General features: G+C 54.9%; 1 protein-coding gene across 13 annotated transcripts in view; it reads left to right on the plus strand.

Moving 5' to 3' along the window:
- LOC105468794 (myosin VIIA) overlaps positions 1-24537 on the plus strand; it is an 86162-nt gene that overhangs the window by 29791 nt on the left and 31834 nt on the right. For all 13 annotated transcript variants that reach the window (XR_011610948.1, XM_011719158.3, XM_011719162.3 and 10 more), the window contains 18 exons: positions 859-1012; positions 2029-2105; positions 2746-2865; positions 3556-3698; positions 4689-4899; positions 5422-5557; positions 8624-8730; positions 13726-13863; positions 15735-15893; positions 16351-16443; positions 18548-18642; positions 20127-20211; positions 20825-21043; positions 21487-21594; positions 22464-22673; positions 22997-23200; positions 23470-23646; positions 24115-24204. Coding sequence is in view for 12 of the 13 variants with exons in the window: in XM_011719158.3 (XP_011717460.2) it covers positions 859-1012; positions 2029-2105; positions 2746-2865; positions 3556-3698; positions 4689-4899; positions 5422-5557; positions 8624-8730; positions 13726-13863; positions 15735-15893; positions 16351-16443; positions 18548-18642; positions 20127-20211; positions 20825-21043; positions 21487-21594; positions 22464-22673; positions 22997-23200; positions 23470-23646; positions 24115-24204 (2526 nt within the window). In the remaining variant the exon portion in view is untranslated. The remainder of the gene's footprint in view (positions 1-858; positions 1013-2028; positions 2106-2745; positions 2866-3555; positions 3699-4688; positions 4900-5421; positions 5558-8623; positions 8731-13725; positions 13864-15734; positions 15894-16350; positions 16444-18547; positions 18643-20126; positions 20212-20824; positions 21044-21486; positions 21595-22463; positions 22674-22996; positions 23201-23469; positions 23647-24114; positions 24205-24537) is intronic.

Genomic DNA, 24537 nt, shown 5'->3' on the forward strand with positions numbered 1-24537 from the left:
TCCACCCTAGGATTGCAGGGAGCTGGCTGCTGCAGACTCAGCCTTGAGGTCTCACTGGTCACAGGGCTCAGGTGCCAGCTTCTTGCTGGCTTGTCTGGACACCAAGGAGAAGTGGGCCCCTGGCCATTGCTGCCACCAAGCAAAGGGTGGGGGACCTTGGGGCATGCACATGGCAGGCTGACTTGGGGAGCACCACTCCTTTAGCCTTGGGGAGAGCCCATGTCTGGTTGCCTGGGCTGGGCTGGGGTGGGCCAGGCCACATGGACGTACATGTGGGCTACGGCACCTGAAGCATATGCGTGTATGTGCATGTGTGTGTTGTAGGTGTGACAGGTGACCCTGGACACTTCCTGTAGCTGGCTGGTGCACACGTGCACGCACACACACACATCTTGTAGACACATAGAAAATGCGGTGTGCCCCCGTCGATGCCCTGCTTGTATGCAGTTACCTCTCTCCTCTGTCTCCACCAGGCAGTACCTGCCTAGGGGGTCAAATCCCTGATAGTGGGTATCCCTGGGGGGGCTACAGGAGCCTAGTAGGGCCTAAGTGCTGTGACTGCCAGGTGGGCAACAGGGGCTGGCCTGGCATCAGTGACCTGCCTGCTCTTCTTCATGGGAAGAAGGGGCACCACCACCCCCAGGTGTGGAGAATGAGTTCCTGGGGAGCCCGGGCTTTCCAGAGCCTCCGGACTTTCTGGAGGAGTTGTGGTGCTCACCGGGTGAGGTCAGCGCCCAGGGCCCCAGGCTGGCCTGGCCTGTCAGGCAGAAAGGGCCTTTTGGGCAGGCAGCCAGGCACTGCCCCTCTGGGGGTACACTGACATCCTCCTGCACCCCACTCTCCCACCCTGCCCACCAGGGTAACTGCATAACCTGTGAGGGCCGGGTGGACAGCCAGGAGTACGCCAACATCCGTTCCGCCATGAAGGTGCTCATGTTCACTGACACCGAGAACTGGGAGATCTCGAAGCTCCTGGCCGCCATCCTGCACCTGGGCAACCTGCAGTATGAGGGTGAGGCTGCGCTGCCCTTGCCCTGCCCCACCCCTGCGCCAAGGGCAGTGCAGTGCCTTGCTGCCCACACGGTATTGGTGGCTCAGTTTCTGTCCCAACACATGCCCTCTTTGGGATGGAAGCTGGGAAGAATTCGCCTGTGGGTAGATTTGAACAGGTCTGCTAGCTTGAAATCAGCGTTGGGTGTAGTGTCGCTGTGCTGACAGTCCACCATGGAGAGGTACAGTTAAAGTATATTGGGAGTTGTCTATGGACCCTTTAAGACTCACTTCAAAGTTGGTTTCTTCTTTAAAGTCAGATGTCTTAGAGAGAGGGTTTATCTTTGAACTAATCATTGTGAGGTGTGAGTGACTGGATAGCCATCTTTGGAAAGGGAGAAGGCTAGGGAAGGGAACATGTTCACTCATCTAACATTCTTGGTCACCCACTGTGTGCCAGGCTGGGAGGTGGTCCCCTGAGGCAGGTGGCGGGTCCCACTCTGCTCTTGCCTCTGGTTCCCAGCATGGTCCCCAGGCAGAGTAGGAGCCCCAGGAAATGTGTCCAGGGAATGAATAATCCCAGCACTAAGGAGATCACAGTCTAGTCATCTTGAAAGACTAAGAGACACAGGGAAATGTAAGCTGACAGAAGGAAGAGCTTGTGCAAAGGCCCTGAGAACAGAGCACATGTTGGGACGGGCAATCCAAAGTTTGTCTAACAGGAGCCAGGGTTGCTGCCAAGAGCCCTGGGAGTAGGGAGAGAGCTGCAACAACCAGTGTCTGTTCCTTGAATGCCAGGCATGGTGCCATGTGCGGGGCATACATGGTCCCTACCCTCATGGTGCCTGCAGTCTCATGGTGAGAACATTAATCAAATACACCTTGACCCGGGGAAGCATTTAGTCACAGTGCTGATGCCCTCCCTAGACAGGGCAGGACCCCGGCAGCAGGAGTGACAGCCTAGTCCTCTTAGGACAGTCCCCTTGCCCCTGTTGCCCACACTCCCTCCCCTGATGCTGTGCCCCTTACTGCTAACAGCCCGCACATTTGAAAATCTGGATGCCTGTGAGGTCCTCTTCTCGCCGTCGCTGGCCACAGCTGCATCCCTGCTTGAGGTCAGTGCCCGGCCTTTCTCCCCTCCACGACTTCTGTCTGTCTGAAGGGTTGAGTTCAAGCTCATTGGGGGCTGGGATGTGGGAACCACATTGCTGGGACCCTCTGGTTTGGAGAGTTCTGTTCAATATGGAGAAGCAACTGTATGCAGGTCCTGTGCTAGGCACAGGTCCTGGAGGAGCTGCCCTGGGGATGATGGGGCAGGTGCGGGCCCTGTGATGCCCTGGGCTATGTGACCCTGGGTGAGTCATCCCTGCCTTCTGGGCCTCAATCTCCACATCTGGGCAAAGGGCACTGGTGTCTATGGATCAAATGCATTGAGTCTGTCCGTCTTTTAGCAAACACTTACTAGGGTTGGAAAACGGGGATGAATAAAGCCAGAGTTAGGGATGGTCCTAGAAAGGACAGGTGACATGCTGGAGGGAGTTAAGCGGGGCTGTCAAGGAGACAGAAGTTCCTTCCAGGCAACACCAGGGCAGGTTTCCATGGCTGGGGAGAATTTGGCCGTGGGCCCTGGGGCTGGCGTGCTTAGTGGAGGCAGTGGTTTGGGCCAGGCCAGTGCTGGAAAGTGGAGGGGTCTGGTTGTGGGTGGAGGGAAGGGGCAGGCTGGATGGTGAGCACCGGGGGTGTTGCCTGCACCAGGTGAATCCCCCAGACCTGATGAGCTGCCTGACCAGCCGCACCCTCATCACCCGTGGGGAGACGGTGTCCACCCCACTGAGCAGGGAGCAGGCACTGGACGTACGCGACGCCTTCGTCAAGGTGGGCCGGAAGAAAGGGGCCGCTTGCTCGCCCTAACTCTCGGGAAGTTGGGCTGTTGATGGGCAGGTGCCAAGGAGTCCTGGGAGGCGGATAGATGTCTGGGTCGCCACCCCTGCCTGCCCCGGGGCCACAGTCGACCTTCCTCGAGTCCCAGGTGCCTGTGCTCCTCTGGTACCTTCCTAGCTCTGGCCACCCCAGGCCCTTGGCTTTTGGCCTGCTTTGATCAGCCATGCTGTTCCCAGCCCCGGGTTACTCTCTTTGGTCTTTCTGTAGAAGACACAGAAGAGCGGGGCTGGATCGGGTCCTGTTTCTACAGCCACACGTTTGCCATTCATGGAGCCTTCACCCACCACACCAGGCCCTGGGCTGTGTTCGGGGACCTCAGAGATAAACAGGGTTGGATAGAGAGATGAGAGCCCCAAGGAGGGCTCCTTCCCCGGCTGCAGGGTCAGGGAAGGCTTCTCAGAGAGGAGCTGTTATCTCAGCAGAGTCTTGAAGAATGTGTAGGAACTGTTCAAGCAGGAGAAGGGGGCTCCAGGCAGAGGGAGCAGCTTAAGTAAAGGGTTGGGGGTTCCACATGTCACTTTGTTCCACGCAAGGGCTGGAGCGAGGCCACGAAGGGTCCACGAGCCTGGCCTGTCCCCCAGGGAAGGGTGTGGCTGGTGCCAGTGGCTGATCGCTGCCTTTCAGGGGATCTACGGGCGGCTGTTCGTGTGGATTGTGGACAAGATCAACGCTGCAATTTACAAGCCTCCCTCCCAGGATGTGAAGAACTCTCGCAGGTCCATCGGCCTCCTGGACATCTTTGGGTTCGAGAACTTTGCTGTGAACAGGTACCGCATGGGGCTCTGCTCATGGGAATTTCCTTCCCCAATATGGACATAAGAAATAATCCTGTCTCTCTCTTGTGAAGCACATTTAGTTGCCTCCTGATACACTCTGCCAGGCTGTTCCACCATCACGGTGGACCCTCTCCCCTTCTTTCTCATCCCCTTGTGTCCCTCACCTCCCCAAGGTCAGCTGAGCCTGGCTGGGGTTGCGAGGAGGCTGTACACATCCTGAACACTTGGGGAGGCAACCTCTGGTCTCCAGGCCCCGCTGGCCACTGCTGATCTGCCCAGATCCATGCTGCAAGGTGTCTCAAAGCAGGGAGGCCGGGCCTGAGCCACACTTGTGTTGGGGTCTCAGCCACCCTTGGGATTCTCTGCCTTTTAGGGGCTATGTGAGGGGCTGATGGGTGTGTCATGTACAGGTGGGTCCTGGAGCCCCACTTCCTGCTGGGAAGTCATGTCAGTTCCTGTGCTGTTTGGATGTCTCAAAGCCCTCCTCCAGCACCAAAACACCACACTCAACACACAGGGCTGTGTCCGTGGCTCGGCCTTGTCTGCAGCCAGGGCTGTTTCCCAAGCCTTGTCAGCCCCCTTCCCACCTCCCAAGGCCACTTTCAATATCCCTGTACGGCCCACCAGCCAGCGTCTGGGCTTTTTCTCTCCCAGGCAATCTGCCTGGGGTTTGGGTGCCCACGTGCCAATCCCCAGCCCTCCCCAGGGCTTGATCATGCAAGAGAAAGGGTCCTGAAAAGCCTTAACTCTCCTTCTGGCTCACGGAGTGACCCTGGACAAGTCCTTTGCCCTTGCTGGGCCTCCATGTCCTCCTCTGCACCTGGAGGGAGGTGGACTTGATAAACCCCCTTGCCTCAGAGTTTGGAGTCCACAATGGGAGCAGCTTGCTAAAGGCCACGCTGCAGGTGGAGGCAGAGCCAGGCCCTGAACTGCAGGGTGGGGCCTGAACAACACCCTTACCCCATCCCTGTGCCCCTGTAGCTTCGAGCAGCTCTGCATCAACTTTGCCAATGAGCACCTGCAGCAGTTCTTTGTGAGACACGTGTTCAAGCTGGAGCAGGAGGAGTATGACCTGGAGAGCATCGACTGGCTGCACATCGAGTTCACCGACAACCAGGACGCCCTGGACATGATCGCCAACAAGCCCATGAATATCATCTCCCTCATCGATGAGGAGAGCAAGTTCCCCAAGGTGGGCCGGTCCTGCCGCCACCTCCAGGGGTCTTGGGCATGCACAGCTTCCTTCCCTGCTCTGAGCCACAGCTTTCCTCATCTGCAAAATAGGACTAATGATACCCACCCCTCAAGGTGGCTCTGGGGCCAATTCAAGTACAGTCATCTGCCATTTGGGAATCACCTACAGTCCACGGGGTCCTGGGCCAGGCCATGAAGATCCAAGCACGCAGTTGGCACAGAATGGGTGCTCAGGACACAGCATATATCTCAGAGCTGGGGAGGGGGAGATGGGATTGCACCCATGATTTTAGTCTTGGGAAATCAATTGTCTAAACTGGAATGCACTTTCAAAGTTGCGTAGTTCCGATTCATCCACTTAAGAGTTGGGGAAATGGGGGCCCAGAGAGCTCCTATGTGAGGTAGAAATAAAGGGAGGGGAAGCTCCTGAAGAAGAGACAGGGTACAAAGACATGGGCAGGGAGGGGAGTGGGGCCCATGGAGGAGAGGGTGGACTCACAGTTGCCCCTCCACTCCCCAGGGCACGGACACCACCATGTTACACAAGCTGAACTCCCAGCACAAGCTCAATGCGAACTACATTCCCCCCAAGAACAACCACGAGACCCAGTTTGGCATCAACCATTTTGCAGGTGTCGTCTACTATGAAACCCAAGGTACAGAGGGCTGCCAGCTGTCTGTCGCTCCCTGCCTGTAGCCCTGCCTTCCCCTTCTCCAGCCCAGGAATAAGATATCCGGAATTTTAAAGATTTTTAAAATTTGTGATTATATATATATATATATATACACACACACACTTGACTAAAATGGCCAAGTGTTGGATTCAGTGGCATTAAGTACTTCACAGTGCTGCACATCCAGTACTGCTAATTCCAGGGCTTTCTCGCCGCCCCAAACAGAGCCTCTGCATGCATGGAGCGATACCTCCTTTCCCAACCCCTAGTCCCCTGTAACCTGTGTTCTACTTCTGTCTGTGAGTTTGACTATTCTAGGTACCGCATATAAGTGGAATCATATGATATGGCTGTACATCATTTAATGTCATTTATGAGAATGTGTCGTTAGGCAATTTGGTCATTGTCAATCATCGTAGAGTATAGTTACACACCTAAATGGTCCAGCCTACTACACAGCCAGATTATCTGGTATGGCCTATTGCCCTCAGGCTACAGACCTGTACAGCATGTTCTTGTACTAAATACTGTAGGCAGTTTTGACAGAATGGTAAGTATTTGTGCATTTAAACATAGAAAAGGTACAGTAAAAATACATCATTACCATCTTAGGCACCACTATTGTATCCGTAGTTGGCTGAAATGTCATTATGCGGTGAAGGCATGACTGTCCTTTTGTGTCTGGCTTGTTTCATTTAGCATAATGTCATTAATTTTCAACCATGTTGTAGCATGTATCAATTGCCCTCATTTTCATGGCTGAATAGTATTTCATTGTGTGGATAAACATTTTGCTTATCCATTTATCTGCAAATGGACATTTGGGGTTGTTTCTACCTTTTGGCTTTTGTGAACAGTGCTGCTCTGAACAGTAGTGTGCAAATATGTATTCAAGTCCCTGCTTTCAATTCTTTTGAATGGGCTCAATGCTTGTTTGTACATTTAGGGAAACTGAGGCTCAGAACAAGGTGGGGACTTGACTGTCCTTACCTGATACAACATAGCCCATTAGGCTCAAAGTCAGGCCTAGAACCGGCCCAGTTACCCGCTAAGACTCTCGGCAACAAGACCAAGCATGAGCTTTGAAGACCATGCATCTTCTTTTCCCCTGAGGACATGCAACTGGGTTCATGTTAAAGCTGGAAGTTAAGAAGAGTGGTCAGAACATGGGCTTATCTCACTTGGAATTCTTACAGGGTTTATCAAAAGACTGCAGACTTCCCTTGCCAATCCCTTCCCACCCACCCTGGTATAAAGGGCCAACCTCAAATTGGCATCAGTTATGGGCTGTATCTACCCTGAGCCCTGCCATACAGCCTCAAGGGATCTTACTCATAGTCAAAGGCCAATTAACCCATAAATATCTATACCTACTATGTACCACAAAAAATTAAAAATTAATTTTTTTTTAAAAAAGGCCAAAGACATTCAAACATGCTGTAACCCATCCGTTTCTTACTCCCTTGCTGAACTGGTCCAGAAGTCAGCAGTGTATCAGTGAGCCAGGGTGCAGTGGTAGAATCTGATGGCGGCTCAGGCTCCCTTAAAATACTGGACTGTGAGATTCAATCTTATTGTTGGAAGAAGGAAGCAGACATTAAGTTTGAAGGACTGTCGTGCAAACAAATTGGTCTTTCATTTGGAGTAATAGAGGATTGTATTTTTCTGTTCAGTTCAACCAGTATGCTCTTAGCATCTATTATGTACCAGGCTTCATGATGTTGCTGAGGATACAGAAGTGATAATTGAGTAATCTCTATGCTGAGTTATAAAACCATAGAATGCTATGTCTGGAGGGCACATAAGGGTCATCTACCTTAATAGAATTGGAAACTGAAGCCCAGAAAGGGAAATGGCTTGCCTAAGGTTGTTAAACGAGACTAAATGACTGGAAAGAATTCTACCAGCATTTTCTAGTTCACAAAGAACCTATTCAATACAGCATCTTATTTATGCTGTGGATTTATGAAGTGGGCGGTATTAGGTGTTCTGAAGAGAAGCAAGCTTGTGGGCAGTGTCCTTCCCACCCAACAGTTAAGGAACCTGGAGTCCCAGAATGGGGGTCTTTCTAGGATCACATAGTGAGTCTGTCAGAGCTTTAATGAGAACCCAATTACATCCCACTGCAAGGCCCACCCTCCATTCCTGTATGCACCCTGCAACTCCCCCCTCCCCAGGTGCCAGGCGGGCAGCCTAGCACTGGTTCTCTGTGCAGTCTGCCATTCATGGGCAGCCTTTGTCCTACTCTGTGCAGTGGCACTCCCCCTCAGTCATCTGCAGTCCCTGGACACCCTGTCTCTTGCCCCACTCTACCAACCCCCTCCCCATTAACCAGTTGCCGACTCCTTGGTCCCTGTGAGTGGCAGCCTTCTCTGGGGTCTGTGTGGTGCGGGAGAATCTCCCTAGGCTCCTGGGGGTCCTGGGTCCTGGGTCCTGGGTGCAGAGAATCTCCTTTGCACCGGCATCCTGGGTTCAAGTCTTAACTCTGCCCATGGCTTCCTGAGTGATGTCAGACAACTCACTTAGCTTCTCTGAACATTGGTTTTCTCCCTTTGGGGGCAGAGGACGTAATCCCTACCTGTCCCACATAGAAGGATCTGTGAGGGGTCCTCGTAAAACATAACACACTGTCCAATCACAAGGTGGTTTTAATGAATTCCTTTAATATTAGCTTGTACCAGATCAACACACATTCTCTCCCAGGTCACACACTTACTTAACAAGGCCTTTTGATGTCTTAGTTCAAAAGACTCATGGTGGCTTTGGGGTGATTGGTCAGGAAGGAGGCCTGCTTTCTCCTGGAGACTGAGACCCCCTGCCCTTCTTGAACAGGTCTGGAAGAGGGGAGCTGTGTTGTTGGGGAGATGGTCCCTCACTTTCTCTGTGACCTTGGGCAAGTCTCTTTCCCCTCCAGGCCTCAGGGTCCCCCACCATGAAACGGATATGGTGGAACTAGTGGATTTTGACGTTCCTTCTGGCTCAGATGTTGTGGGTTTGGGGAGGTCCTCCCAGAGCTGGTGAGATGTGACTGTTGTTTGCTGCTCGCAGGCTTCCTGGAGAAGAACCGAGACACCCTGCATGGGGACATTATCCAACTGGTCCACTCCTCCAGGAACAAGTTCATCAAGCAGATATTCCAGGCCGACGTTGCCATGGTAAGCTGGGCGTGGTTTCCGTTGTTCGGGAAGGGCCCCCACAGGCCAGGCCTGGGTCTGAGGCCTGCCCTTGTCCAATAGCTTCATCTGAGCCCCCCTGGCCACATAATGGGTATGGAGCTTTGCTGTGGCTCCAGGAGGGGCCTGGAGGAGCCTCAAAGCTGTTCCCATCTGGTCCTCTTATTGTACTAATTGGGAGATGTGGCTGGGGTGCAAGGCCCAGAGAAGAGTCACCTGAGAGGTCACAGAGCAGAACTGGTCAGGGCTCGGTTTACTGTGGGGGTCCACCCCCTGGAACCCAGCTGCTAAAGGGAGCACAGGCAGAAAGAGCACGTCCAGCCTGAAGGATGTGGGGTGGGTGTGGATACTCAGAGAAGCTGGCAAAGAAGTCATGTCTGCAGATCCCATCAGACAGTGGGAGAACTGCCCCCTCCGCCTTTCCTTAGGCCCTAGGGTGAGGGTCTAATAGATTTTCTCCTGCAGGGTTGCATGCGTTTTTATTTCATATTTTCCTCCTGTCCTATGGTTACCTGGAGGGTGCATGGAAGGCCTCACGGGGAAGACAGCCCCCGCCCCCTCCATGCCTGTCCAGGTGCCTGGTGGTCCCCTGCCCTCAGGACCATCAAGACATCACAGAGCTTCCAGGACCCCAGCCCTCTCCCTGAGGGTCCCCCTCTCTCCGTGGTGGATTTTGAGTGGTTTTGTGACCCACCACGTTCTCCTTGCCCCTCCTCTCCCCATCTCACTCTGCACCGTGGTTCCTGTTGTAGTTTCTCTGTGGTTATTCATCGGGCACTCTGCGCCACTCAGCAGCTGCTGTGAAGGTAAAAGACCCCAGCGGCCTGGTGGGGCTTGGTCCCGAGCCCCCACGGTGCTGAGGCTCGGGGAAAGGGTTGGGCTTTTTCTCCTTTTTTTGGAGTGTGTTTTTGTGTGGAGTGGTTTGTGGAGTGATTTTTGTGTTTGGTTTTTGAGTTGTGTGTGCTGTAGGCATTTCTTTCTTCAAGGAGGAAACTGAGTCCTAGAAAAGAGGCAAGTCTTGCCTAGGGTCCTCTGGGAACCAGGGACAGAGCAGGGACTCGAACACAGGTCTCCTAAGGCCCCTTGGAGGCATCAATCCCTGGTCCTTCCACCAGGCCCTAGTGGGCGCCTACAGCCATGCCTTGGTCGGATGCTCAGATAACCTTGCAAGGCAGGAGGGACAGGTGGCATTTTCTGCATTTTGCAGATGAGAGACTGAGGCTGAGAGAGGGGATATGACTCATTCCAGGTCACAGCATTCTGACGGGGAGCTGGGACTAGGAGACACCATTCCCCGGACCTCCTTAGGCCTGAAACAGCAGCCCTGCTGTGTCCTGAGCTCTGGTTCAGGCTGTGGCTCCCATGGTGCTCTAGATCCCAAAGGTGCTGGGTACCCCTTAGCAACAGCATAGTGCTGTCAACCCCTTTGCCTCTTTTTCTCTCCTCAGACCTTCATTTCCTCTCTGCCAAATACTGACATCCTTCCACTTTGGCCTGGTGCTGAGTCCCTCTTCCTTCCTGCCTGCCTGGCAGAGTTCTGAAACACCACAGCACTTGCTGGTCAAGGGCCAAGTCCAGCTGTGATGAAGGCAGCTCTTCCAGGACATTGATTACCCCCTGATTAATGCCAAAGCCCAGTCATATATCCTGGGGCCCCAAGCCCAAGAGACGCCTGTTCACTCTATGCAGGTGGCCTCCTGCCTGAGAATTCCCAGCCCCTTTCACATCACGCTCTGGGGTCTTCCTCTCAGGTCCTTTCTGGGGAGGCTTTGGACTTTTCACTTCCACCTTTACCCCATCCCTATCTGCAGATTGTCACAGAAAACAGCAAATACCAGGAAGGACAGCCTTTCCCCTCAATGAAATAAAACCAAATCAGAAACCCAGTTGACTACCTATTGAGTGCCTACTATATGCCAGGCATTGTCATGGGTCTTGGGGACGTAGCAGTGAACAAAACAGAAAAGGTCTCTGTCCTTATGGAACTTAAGTTCCAGCAGAAGAGGGGATAGTTGGAAAGCCAAGGCCAGGTGCAGTGGCTCACAACTGTAATTCCAGCACTTTGGTAGGCCGAGGTGGGCAGATTGCTTGAGCTCAGGAGTTCGAGACCAGCCTCGGCGAAATGGCAAAATCCTGTCTCTACAAAAAACATAAAATTAGCTAGGCACAGCGGCACACACTTGTAGTCCCAGCTACTCAGGAGGCTGAGGCAAGAGGCTTGAGCCTGGGAGGTCGAGGCTGCAGTGAGCCAAGATCGTGCCACTGTACTCCAGCCTGGGCGTCAGAGTGAGACCTTGTCTCAAAAATAATAGTAAATAGAAAGCCAATAAATAAGTAAAAGCTACAGTGTATCAGATGGTGAGATGCGGCATAGGGAAACATTAAGAAGGAAGGAATAAGGCGGTGGGGCTCTGTGATTTTCAATGGGGAGTTAGGAAAGGCCTGCCTGAGAAGCTGAGCAGGAGGTGAGGAAGAATGTGCCCAGCCACATTCCGGAGGAAGAGCTTTGCAGGGAGAGGGGACAGCAGGCACAGATGCCCTGAGGTGCTTTGCAAGCCTATGCCTGCAGCCCAGGTGCATCCCAGGCAGGGCGAGGAGGCTGGAGGGGTAGGAACAGGTGTTGTAAAGACCAGAGGCCCCTGGAACTAGCTCCTTTGGGGGCACTGTGGGTCCCTACAAGGACCTGTGCCTTCATGCGAGTGAATCAAGTTGCCAGTGGAGGGTTCTGGGTGGGGAAAGGACATGGTTTTGTTTTAGCAGCCTCACTTGGGCTGCTGTGTTGAGAGTGGAAGAGTCCCAGGCACTCGAAGCCCCAGCACCCAGTAGAGTCTCTGTCTGAAGGGCCTGTGCTGTAGGGTGGCCGTGCTGGTGAGGCAGGTGTGGCTCTTGGCTCTGCCACTCTTTCCTCTTCTCTAACTCCCCAGTTCCAGGGGAGGGTGGCCTGGAGTGTGGGGGATGGAAGCAAAGAGACTAGTTGGGGGGTTGCTGCAGGAATTTGAGAGCGACGCTGGTGGCTGGGACCAGGCTGACGGTGAAGGAAGTGGTAAGGGGTCAGGTTCTGGAGATATTTTGAAAGTAGAGCCTGTAAGATTTGCTAATATATTGAATGTGACAGAAGAGGCACTGTGGACAGTTGTTAGATGTTTGGCTGGAGCAACGGGAAGGTGGACAGTTTCTGTGAACCCATGGATGTCACTAGGAACCAGTTCAACAGCACTTCAGTAGATCAAAGTGTTGACTGTTACTTGTGTCAGGTAGGTCCTGGCCACGCAGCAATATAGAGGCAGACCCGTCCTGTCCTCATGGGGCTCTGAGCCCAGCTGGGAGGACGGGCAGAAAGCAGTAGTTTTATTGTGATGACCAAGACCAAAGAAGGGCATGCGTGTGCGTGTGTGTGCACGTGGTGGTACGCGTGAGCTCCTTGTGTGTGTGTGTGTGTATGCATGCTGAGGGGTGTGTGTGTTGTGTGTGTGCATGCGTATGTGTGTACTCATGTCAGGGGCCCTAACGCAGGCTGGGTACAGCCCAACTTGAATAGCTCCCCTCCAGTGACTGGGGTCACCCAGTGCTGCTGCTGGATCAAGTTGAGGACAATCCCGGGAGCCACAGATCTGACCACCACCCTACCACATTGCAAATACTCCGCAGCTTCCCTGGGAAAAATCCTAGAATGTATTCCAAATACAACGCAATTGGAAAGCATTGCAGATTTCAGAATTGCAGGCACTGGCTCTTTCTCAGAAGGCCTCATCACAGTCTGGTGGCATATTTCCTAAATTGAGTATGAGCATAACACCTTTGTCCCCCCAAATACCTTACATATCTACATCTGCACCCCTGATTTTTGATGATACAGGATATCAGATGAAATAGTGACTCTAAAGATATTAAATCTTATAATATTAACCAAATGACGTTTAATAAAATAAAATACGAAATTCTCAACCAAATGAAAATTGCCAGGAAGACACTCATCAAGATGCTTTGGAAGAGAACCTGAGCTCTGTGTCCAGTTCCCATCAGTCCTGCCGTTTGGTTTCCTGTTTGTTTGTGGCTCAGGGCTTTACCTCATTCCACAGTATTCTCAGAGGGGACCCCAGTAGGGCAGGGAGGTGCATGGTGCTCGCTGGCTGCCAGGATCACCCAGGTAGTGGCTGGTGGAGCACAGAACCCCTGGCCGCGTCGGTGCCACAGTGTGGGGATGAGGGGGAAGTTGCTTGTGTGCCTTCTTAGGAGGATTAGCCAGGCCTGCCCCGCCCCTAGCCTGCTGCTACCAGCTAAGCCTGGGAGGGGAGAGGTCACCAGCAGCTCCCGCCCCTCCTCCTCACACTTGCCCACAGGTTCCCAGAAGGTGGCACCACCTTTCCAGGTTGCTGTTTACTGAAATATGCCCTGACCTCTGACCTTCATCACAGCCTGGTCAGATGGATAGATGGCATCACCTCCACTTAGGAGACTGAGGTTCTGCAACATTTAGTGACCTGCCTAAGGCCACACAGCTAGGAAGTGGTGGGCCAGGGCTTGAATCTAGGTTTGTCTAACCCCTGTCTCTAGAGACGACCTCAGGGTCCTGAGGTGACCAAGTCCGATTACTCTTTTATGCAGGGAAGGGAGGATGAGACTCAGAGAGGGGCTGCCCCTTGCTCAGAGTCATCCAGTGCACCAGGGGCAGGGGCAGGGGCAGGGGCAGGGGCAGGCTCCCGACTCCCAGTGCGGAGATCTTCCTGTAGGGTTCACTTCCCCCTGGCCCAGAGCTGGTACCTTTGGAAGTCCTGGGAGGCTTCCTGGAGGGGTATCTGGGGTCCAGGCTCCAACTCAGACGGTGAGGAGAGGCAGTTTGCAGGAAAACTTCGAATACCGCCCTGTCCCTCAAACCCTGACCCACTGACCCCCCCTCACGCTTCCTACTGGGCGGCTCCTGGGACACTGGATAGGGGCAGGCACAGCCCCTCCCATCTCTGCCGTCCGTCCCCCCAGGGCGCCGAGACCAGGAAGCGCTCGCCCACACTCAGCAGCCAGTTCAAGCGGTCGCTGGAGCTGCTGATGCGCACGCTGGGTGCCTGCCAGCCCTTCTTTGTGCGATGCATCAAGCCCAATGAGTTCAAGAAGCCCATGGTGAGCAGCCCTGGCCTGGGGTTGGCGGGTGGCAGCTAGGGTGATGTGGAGGAGCTCTGTCAAGAATAAGGTAGGGTGGGAGTGAAGGATGTGAGACTTTGTCCCTTTAGGGAATTGGGGGCACCCTGGGAGCTTACAAAACAAGGCCCCCTATTTACTGGAGGCAGCAGGTGCCTTGGAAAGAGCCTAGACTCTGCAGGGGGCTTGCGGCAGGTTCAGATCCTGCTTCTACCACTTACAAGTGGGCGACTGCAGACAAGGCAGTTTCTTCTCTTACGCCTCAGTTTCCTCATACATGGAAATGGGACTCACCATCCCTACCTCCTGAGACTATTCCATGCAATAATGCTTGCAGATGCCCGGCCCCAGCAAGTGCCCAGTGATTGGCAGCTGTGGTTCTTGCTAGGGATGCTTCTTTGAAAGTCCCCTTCTCCTTTGGCCCAGCTCAACCACCACCTTCTCCTGGAAGCCTCCCCCATCCCTCCATCTGGTTGGGATATTCTCATTCTTGACTTTTCTGAATAACATTTGTTGGGCCCTTTCTGTGTGCCCAGCATAGGCTGGATGGACAGGCCACAGCTTCCTTCAGCCTTCTCAAACAGCCCGTGAGAAAGAGACTGTGGCGGTCCCAGGTTAGAGATGTGGGACTGGGGGCTCAGGGAGGTTAAGGGGCTCAGGCTGGGGCCACCTCGCTGCGAGCCCTCTCCTTCCCCAGCACAGGCTCTGGGAGGGTTGTTTACCCAGAGGCCTGCAGGGAGGCGCAGGGGAAGCTGGGGCCTCGGGATCTGCGCAGGGAAGGAAGGCCGGGGAAAGTGGCCCGGAGAGAGAGGAAACAGGCTCCGGAAGCTGACAGGCTACAAGACTGTCCCCTCCCGCTGCCTCCTGCCTGGAAAACATTCGCCGAAGTGGATGAGGCCTGACCCCTTTAGGACTCAGGTCTGCAGGGGCCTGAGGTTCGCAGAGGGCTCCAGTGAGCTCTCCCTGTAATGCAGGGGGTGTAGGGGACTGAGACCAGGGCAGTCAGGCACAGTCTCCCTGGCTCTGAAGTGGGACCCTTCCCTCAGGCCAGTCCTTAGCATTTGTGTACTGGGCCTTGGCAACGGCCTCCTCAAGGGTCTCCTGCCTCCCTTGCCTCCTGTCCTGCCTCCCCTGGACCCCAGTGACATTGTTCTCAAATGCAGACCTGGCCCAGTCTCTCCCTGCTCTAAACCTTCCCTGGCTTCCAGCATCCATAGATGAGGCCCTCACAGAGCCCCACAGCCTCACAGCCCAGCACCTGCCTTGTACTCTTTCTCCCCAGCCCCTCCACCAACCAAACCCCAGGGCCCTTTGAAAAATGTGCTGCTTCCTTAAGGCAGCTAGAACGTTGTCTGAATAACCACAGATGTACGATAGCTGCAGTGTGAAAGGTCCTCCCTGGGGCTGTGCAGAGCACCCCTCACCTGCACAGCCATAACTTGGCCTGGACCAGCCTCTCTAGCTCCCCCAAGATTCCCAACAAAGTCCTGCGCTTTCAGGCTTCCACACCTTTGCACAGGCTTACACCCTCCAGCCTTGGAATACTCTCCCTCCTGTCAGCGTTAGGGGGATAAAGACGCCTCCTCCATGAAGCTTGCCTGTTGGGTGTCCCAAGAGGAATTAATCTATGTCTTCTATGTGCTTCCAAAGCACACAACTCCGCCACAACAGGCCTCACTTTATGCTATTTTGTGGATTTGAGCTGCAGATCCAGGTGCCTGTCCCAGCTTTGCTCCTCCCGTGCCATGTGGACTTGGCCTTTCTGAGCCTTTGTCTGGGTTGGTCAAGTGCATAGCAGGGCTGCCTCCCAGCAGGAGCCTTGGCCCTGATGCCCTTGTCTGTCTGCCCGGCAGCTGTTTGACCGGCACCTGTGTGTGCGCCAGCTGCGGTACTCAGGGATGATGGAGACCATCCGAATCCGCCGAGCTGGCTACCCCATCCGCTACAGCTTCGTGGAGTTCGTGGAGCGGTACCGCGTGCTGCTGCCGGGTGTGAAGCCAGCCTACAAGCAGGTACAGGGCTGAGTGCACAGAGGGCAGGAGAGGAGGGTCCCAGCTTTGGCTGGGCAAGGATCCCAATTTTCTTATCAGGACTGTGAGCGGGACTTGACATCTGCTCATCCTCTCAGGTACAGCATGGAAAATTGGGGGTCCGGTCTTGGAATGCATCAGTAGGCTTCAGTTGCCATGTTCACCTAGTGAGGACTTCACACGTGGTGGTGTAAGGAACAAGACCAGGGCTGCCACGCGGGCCCTGGATGTCAGTTGTGAGAAAGGGTTTTGCAATCATACCATCCAGCTGAGCTAAGGAGAAAACTGGGGCTCAGAGAAGGCAGGACCCAGCTGAGGTCACACTTTGAATCAGGGGCAGAGCTGGAGAAGAGCCCTGCCTCCCAGCCTCAGGGACACTCCGGGGGCCTTCCCACTGGAGACACTGCCCATTCCCTTGTGTCCCCCATCCCCACTCCAGGGTGACCTTCGCGGGACGTGCCAGCGCATGGCTGAGACTGTGCTGGGCACTCACGATGACTGGCAGATAGGCAAAACCAAGATCTTTCTGAAGGTGAGCACAGCTTCCCTGGGCTGCCCTGGGGCACTGTGAATTCCCATCATGTGGGCTGGGGTGCTCGGGAGAGGGAGGCAGTGCTGGGGCTTTGAGATCCTTCCTGCCGGGCTATGGTGTGGCTGGAGGAGCAGGTGGGATCTGGTCTCTCCGGTGGGGAAGGGTAAGTGGTGTTTGAGATCATCTACCACCTGGGAGCAGGGTCAGCGCACTGACCACAGGTTACAAAGCACATGCCAGGGGCGGGCTGGCTGTCAGGCCCACAGCAGGGAGGCGGGGGTGCTGCTTGCCTTGGGGCCTTTTCTGAGCCTCATTTGTAAATTTGTAAATTTGTAAATTTGTAAACCCATCTGTAAATTGGGGTGTCCCTGTGTGGGGTCTCTTGAGTGTATCTTTAGGTTCCTTCCTGTGGTTTCCTGCCTGGCAGGGTCCATCCCATGCTGGGGTCCGCAGCATTCCACCTGTCCGTCACTCTGTAGGGAGCTCAGCTCCCATTGCTGCCTGGGCAGCTGGGGAGGGAAGCAGGAAGCAGGGCCTGTGGGAGTCACGGAGTCACAGCCTTGGAGAAATGGCTGGGAGCTGGCAGTGGCAGGGCAGCCACAGCAGGGACAGTGCGAGCTCCCAGCGCTGGGCTTCCCCATTTGCATTTCCGCTGTGCTAGATTTCTGGCTGTCCCGGATGACAGGGCTCCTTCCTCTGGTGTGGGGGGTGGGGCCTGCACACTCCAGGACAGCTGCAGGAGGGACAGGAACCAGCTCTGAACTGGAGGGAGCCTGTGGCCTCTTTTAAATCCTCTCCAGCCAAAGGGCTTCAGGCTAGGCCCTTTCTCTCCTTGCACCTGCATTTCCTCATTAGCAAGATGTGATGAATGTTCCCTGCCTGTGCCTCCCACAGTGGTCAGCCAGATAGCATATTCCATGTGCCAGGCGCTGGGTGGGGGCTTTTCATCCATGAGCTAATTTAATCCTTGAAACAGTCCTGTGGAGAAGAAAATATACCCGTTTCACAGGCTCAGAGAGAAGTCAGTTGCCCGAAGCCAGGCAGCTAGGAAGCAGGCAGCAGGGCTTCCAGTCTGGGGGGGTCTGATGCCAAGCCCCTGTGTGGACAAAGTGGGGAAGGCAGGAATCACGATGGCATCTAATGCCAGGGAACTCGGAGGAGCGCCATCAGCCCCTGACTTACACTGCTAGGTTCTTCCAATATGGCCATGGTTTTGAGAGGCTAGACATGCTCATTCATCCATTCATTCATTCATTCAGAATGCCTTAGCTGAGCATCTCCTCTGTCAGGGCCCTGTGTGTCTGTGATTATCTGATGGATGTGGCTCCCTCATGAAACTCTACCCTCCCCAAGGGCAGGGACCATGTCTCCCTGGTTCATTGTGGCAGCCCCTCCCCTCCCCAGCACCTAGCACAGTGCCGGCACATGGAGGCGTTCAATTCTTATGTATTAAGTGAACCAATGAAGTTTTGTCCAACTAGAGTGAGGGTTGGGGTCTTGGGTGAGGAGGAGAGAGGGCTGGAAAAGTTGGCAGACACCCTGGATCATGGGTGGCCTTGAGTGCCAGGGTGAGGAACCCAGGCTCGACCTGGGGAACCATGAGGTGTCACTGTAGGGTCACCATCCAGGTTGTGTTTAGGAGGGTCTCTCTGGCTGCTTGTGAAGGAGGGCCGGAGAGGGAGCCAGGGAGGCCGTGAGACCTTTGGTTAGGAGGCTGCTGCCAAGATTCAGGAGAGGAATGGCGACAGCCCAGCCCAGGTGAGGGACTGATGTGACAGGGGCGTCTAGAAGCAGGGGGCTTGGGCAGATTGATGATAGGGAAGAAGCCAGTGTGTGTGCGTACTGGGCCTTCCGACCCCATCCAGAGAGACTAGGCACCTTCTGCTCCATTTGTCCTGCCTGGGCCTCTGGGAAACAGCCACAACCCCTGTCTGTCCTGGTGGCTGTGGGAGGCTGCCCCAGGAGCCAGAGCCAGCTGGGAGCTCATGGGACCCAACTGAGTTCTAGACCTGGGCTCCCAGTGAAGGAAGAGAGGCCCCAGCTGGGACTGAGCAGGTGGCTCTAGAGACCTTGTGGGGTGCTGCTCAGGAGCTCTGCCTCCTAGGACCACCATGACATGCTGCTGGAAGTGGAGCGGGACAAAGCCATCACTGACAGAGTCATCCTCCTCCAGAAGGTCATCCGGGGGTTCAAAGACAGGTGCGTGTTCCCACCAGCTCCTCCCCTCCTCAGCCCACATACAGGTGTACATGTGGTGTTTGGCTCTCCTCTGCTCTGCCCGCATGAACACTAGGAAAAAAACATGTTCACCTATGAAACAAGTGCACACATGCACAGCATGCACACATGATCGTGTAAACACAGAGGAATATAGATACATGATTTACATGGACCCATTGTGCCATGTAAGCCAAATAATCCAATACATTCACCTACGTACGCACATTCACATGTAGATACATGAGACTCACATGTGGACCCACTGTTCATTTCAGATGCTGATGAAATTTTGCACAGAGGAAATTTGAGATTTTATAAATTATGAATACAAAATGTGTCTCATATTCTATGTAAAGGATATCTGTACACCTGTGACAATTCACAAACGTGCAAGACTGACTCCAAAATGTGATTAAAGCTCTGCGAAAATCCTGCAACACACCCCTTTGCAGTTCATATGGTCACTCTCTCCCTTCACCTACCCATCCATCCATCCATTCACCCACCCACCTACCTACCTATCCATCCATCCATCCATCCGTTCATCCATCCATTCGCCCACCTATTCATCCATCCGCCCACCTATTCATCCAACCATCCATCCGTCCATCCGCCTGCCTATTCACCCATCTATCCATCCATCTATCCATCCATCTGCCCACCTATTCACCCATCCATGCATCCATCTGCCCACCTATTCATCCATCCATCCATCCATCCATCCATCCATCTGCCCACCTATTCATCCATCCATCCATCCATCCATCCGCCCGCCTATTCCCCCATCCATCCATCCATCCCCCCACCCACCCACCCATTCACTCATCCATTCATCCATCCACCCACCCACCCATTCCCACAGTTGCTCATTTGCTTATGTGTGTCTCCAAGCATTGACTTTTTGGCCCACATGCACACTGACATACGCATCCTTCACTCTTCCTTTATTTATTTCTACATTCAGCAGACCCCTGCTGTCTGTGCGTGGTCTCTGTCCTCTATCAGGCCAAAGGTGACTGTTTTCCTGCAGAAGCAGCCTGCTGTGTGCAGGGGGAACAGCAATGGGCTCACTTAGGGTCAGTCAGAAGACACAGGCTCTGGTCCCAACCTATCAAGTTTCAGTTGCCTCATGTATAAAATGAGGAAGTTAGACTGTTCAAAGCTTTTAATCTTTATATTATTTTAGTTACTTATTTTTTCATACATTTATTCATTCAACAAATACCTTTTGAATGTCTACCTTCATAGGCTTATGTGACAGGCCTGTGGGGCAGGCAGGGCAAGCATTATTCTACGCATTGTACAGATGAGGAAGCTGAGGCACAGAGGTTATGTGCCTTGCCCAAGGTCACATAGCTAGGAAGTCGTAGAGCCAGGACTCAGCATGCCTTCGTGATCCCAAACCCACCTGTGCCCTGGCTGCCTCTGGACACTGCTTACCCGCGCCACTCCCGCTGTTTCAGGTCTAACTTCCTGAAGCTGAAGAACGCTGCCACGCTGATCCAGAGGCACTGGCGGGGTCACAACTGCAGGAAGAACTACGGGCTGGTGAGCCTCCCCATGGGCTTCTCTTGCCCCAACAGGCCTTTGAACCCAGCCTTGCTGCCATGGCAGCGGGACTGGCCTGCACCCAGGCAGCACAACCTGACCTCGTTGGCCTCCTGCCACTGCCCTGGCCAGCCACTACCATTCCTCCAGCCCAAAGTCTGAATCTGGCTCTTGTGGCTTCTTCCAGCTGGCCAGCAATGTGTATTGTTCTCCTTCTGGAGTGTTTTTGGGTGTTGGGAGCACTCTGGGATTATGAGAGATCTCAGATGGGGCTGGGAGTGGCTGGGTCACATGGACCTCTGTGCAGCAGCTGGGCTTAGGGCTCGTCGGGGCTGGATGGGAAGCAGACTGGTTGGTTGCAGCTCCTGATCTAGTATTCTCTCAGGGGGGCCCAACTCAGGGAGAGTCAAGGTCACCTAAAAATATGTTGTCTGAGAGGAAACAGAACTTTCTAACGATGGGGGGGGGGGGGCCCTAATCTGAGAGGAGACGGGGCCATGCCTTCTGGGGGTGCCTGTCTGAGAGTGGAGGCCGGTGCCGTGGAAGCTTCTGCAGGCAGGGTCAGTCTAGAATGGGACAGCAGGCTCTGAGCACGGGGTGGCTGTCCTTGCAGATGCGTCTGGGCTTCCTGCGGCTGCAGGCTCTACACCGCTCCCGGAAGCTGCACCAGCAGTACCGCCTGGCCCGCCAGCGCATCATCCAGTTCCAGGCCCGCTGCCGCGCTTATCTGGTGCGCAAGGCCTTCCGCCACCGCCTCTGGGCTGTGCTTACCGTGCAGGCCTATGCCCGGGGCATGATCGCCCGCAGGCTGCACCAACGCCTCAGGGCTGAGGTGAGGGAGCAAGTCCGTAGCAGCCAATCAGCAGACCTCTGACCCCTGGGTGGGGAGTGTCTACATATCACCCTCAGGTGTTGGCCAGGAAGCGGGACCTATGGGGTGGACCTGTGGTTATGCCTGCTCTGAGGAGTGCACAAACCTGGGACCATACCCTCATTTCCATCCTCCTGGCCAAGGGCAGGGCTGGGACCTCAGTCACTCTTGGGAATCTCTGAGAGACCGAGGCAGATCTGGCCGGACTTTAGGATCAGTGGTGCCTCCAACCCGCTGGGTAACCTAGAGAATTTCTTGGTTACCTCACTTGTCCTCTCTGCCAAATTATTTGGCAAAGTCATGCCCAGTTCTAGAACTCAGAGTCGGGTGGGTGGAGCTGGCAGGAATCCCTGCAACAACAGCTACACACATTTCCATGCCCCCTGGATGCCCCCTTCCCTCAGTACCTGCGGCGCCTCGAGGCTGAGAAAATGCGGCTGGCAGAGGAAGAGAAGCTCCGGAAGGAGATGAGTGCCAAGAAGGCCAAGGAGGAGGCGGAGCGCAAGCATCAGGTGAGCCGAGAGCCTCCAGGCGCCTCGTCTGGCTGCTCATGTCACCCGGCACCGCAGCCTTCCTTCCACCCTTCAGAGTGGCTGCACTAGACCCACTCGGCCAGCGTTGCCTGAGCTCTCACTGGGCACCTGGTCCTGTGCCATGCAAAAGGACCGAGGGCAGTGGTGGCTCCAGAGGAAGAGACCCAGGCCCTCAGCAGCCCCTTTCTAGCTGGGAGAGAACACCCTGATAAAAGCCCAAGCCAGCTGACGGCACGAGGGTGCCCTGCTGCCCGGTAGAGAGCCATCAGCCACAGTGGCAACCGAACACTTGCAGTGTGGTCCATCCGAATGACACAGTGCTGTAATTGTGAAGTACACACTAGATTTTGAAGACTTGGTGGGGAAAAAATGAATATAAAATATCTCAGTATTATTTTTGTAATGTGGATTATATGCTAAGATAATATTTGGGAAATATTGAGTTAAATAAAATATATTACTACGACTAATCCCACCTATTCCTTTTTGCTTTTTAAAACATGGCTACCGCATGGGTGGCTCACATTGTATTTCTATTGGGCGGCCCTGGTCTAGAGCCTCAAGCCAATGGCCGTGGGGTGTCTGGGTTGGTGTGGTCCCCATGGAGCAGGCTGCTGGAGGAGGTGGCTCCCTGAGAGCCCTGAAGGATGGGCAGATTGCTGTTTGGCCTGTTGAGAGGCCTCTGAGTGGCCCAGAGGTGGGGAAGTCGGAGGCTCCATTCTCCCCGGCGGTCAGGAGGTGGGGACCGAGGCCCTGGCTGCTGCAGGGGCTTCCCAGGGAGAGCTTGTTCCCTGAGGCTGTGGCACCGGGGCTGACCCTGTGTCTTCTGTGTCACCCCAATTGCCCAGGAGCGCCTGGCCCAGCTGGCTCGTGAGGACGCCGAGCGGGAACTGAAGGAGAAGGAGGCTGCTCGGCGGAAGAAGGAGCTCCTAGAGCAGATGGAAAGGGCCCGCCACGAGCCCGTCAATCACTCAGACATGGTGGACAAGATGTTTGGCTTCCTGGGGACTTCAGGTGGCCTGCCAGGCCAGGAGGGCCAGGCACCTAGTGGCTTTGAGGTACCAGGCTGGGGACAGGGGCTCCAGAGGCCCCCACACCACTTGGGCTGATCCTCCCTCCTCCTGTGCCCTTGGCCTTAAAGCCCGCCCAGCCCCTCTGAGCAGTGGGTAGCCGGGATGAACTGGGTCCTGTCCCTCTCCAAGGCCGTTCTCAGGTTTTTTTTTCTTTTTTTTTGAGATGGGGTCTCACCCTGTTGCTCAGGCTGGAGTGCAGTGGTGTGATCATAGCTCACTGCAGACTTGAACTTCTGGGCTCAGGTGATCCTCCTGCCTGAGCTTCCCGAGTAGCTGGGACTCCAGGACATACCTCTTGTCTCCTTCAGGACCTGGAGCGAGGGCGGAGGGAGATGGTGGAGGAGGACCTGGATGCAGCCCTGCCCCTGCCTGACGAGGATGAGGAGGACCTCTCTGAGTATAAATTTGCCAAGTTTGCTGCCACCTACTTCCAGGGGACAACCACGCACTCCTACACCCGGCGGCCACTCAAACAGCCACTGCTCTACCATGACGACGAGGGTGACCAGCTGGTGAGGCCTGCCTGCCACTAGGTCACTGCTGGGTGGGGCCAGGGCTGGTGCTGTGGACTCTGCTGCTGCTGGTGGCCATAGGTGATGAGGGTGGTGGGTCCCTGGGGGCCAGGGACCAGGTCTGACTATAGTCTTCACTGTGGCACCCAGCCTAAGGGTTCACCATGCAGGAGGGGGTGTCTCCAGCCCTCTCCCCAAACCACCAGGTCATTCTGACAGCTTTAGCAATGTCCTCTGCTCTGGCCTCTGACATGCACGCTCTGCCCCAGGCAGCCCTGGCGGTCTGGATCACCATCCTCCGCTTCATGGGGGACCTCCCGGAGCCCAAGTACCACACAGCCATGAGTGACGGCAGCGAGAAGATCCCTGTGATGACCAAGATTTACGAGACCCTGGGCAAGAAGACGTACAAGAGGGAGCTGCAGGCCCTGCAGGGCGAGGGTGAGGTGAGGCCAAGGTGCCCTCTGGCTGATGTCCCTCCCAGGCCTACAGGGAGGGTTACTGGCATCGCCAGCCTTGGGCTCCTCCACAGAAAAAGGATCCTATAATTCATTTCTGCCTCACCAACCCCTGCCTGCCACCCTCCTTTGTCTACTTGTGGGAAGAAATATGTGAAACTTTTATAAACTGTGAAGTGCTGACCGTAACTGAGGGGCCTCACAGCAGAGCAGACAGACGGGGGCTTTGCAGTTGGAGCCAGCTCCCATACTGTGTTTTTCTGAGTCTGTTTTCCTGACTGCCAGTTGGCTGGTGGGGGTGCAAGGGTAGGGTGAGCAGGTAGAGGGTGCCAGTGTGGGGGGCACCCTGTAAGCCTCACGTGGAAGCGAGATGGTTCTCCACAAAGTCTTGCTGTTGGGGGTCTCGTCATTGCTTTCTGCTCAGCCACTTGACCCTGATCCCTGCTGGTCCTGCAGGCCCAGCTCCCTGAGGGCCAGAAGAGGAGCAGTGTGAGACACAAGCTGGTGCATTTGACTCTGAAAAAGAAGTCCAAGCTCACAGAGGAGGTGAGGGCAGACACTGGGGGTCTGGCAGCCCACAGGTGGCTGCCTTAGGTGGGGTAGGCTGGAGCACAGCTAAGCTGGGGGCCCATGGGAGCAGGAGCAGGAGTGGACACTGTCTGTCCTCAGGGGTCTTGGCTGGCCAGGGACGGGACAGCATGGGTGGGTTGGTGGGCGATCAGGCAGACAGGACTGTCTGAAGAGGGTGGGATCTTAGGCTGGGGTGGGGAAGGGCTTCCTGGCAGAGGGCACTGAGCAGGGGAGGCTGGTAGCAGCACAGGTGAGAGGGAACACACTTCCAGCCAGGGTGCAGACCCAAGGCACTTGGTCCAAGGACCT

Source organism: Macaca nemestrina, chromosome 12, assembly GCF_043159975.1.
Source record: "Macaca nemestrina isolate mMacNem1 chromosome 12, mMacNem.hap1, whole genome shotgun sequence".
Lineage (NCBI taxonomy): Eukaryota > Metazoa > Chordata > Mammalia > Primates > Cercopithecidae > Macaca > Macaca nemestrina.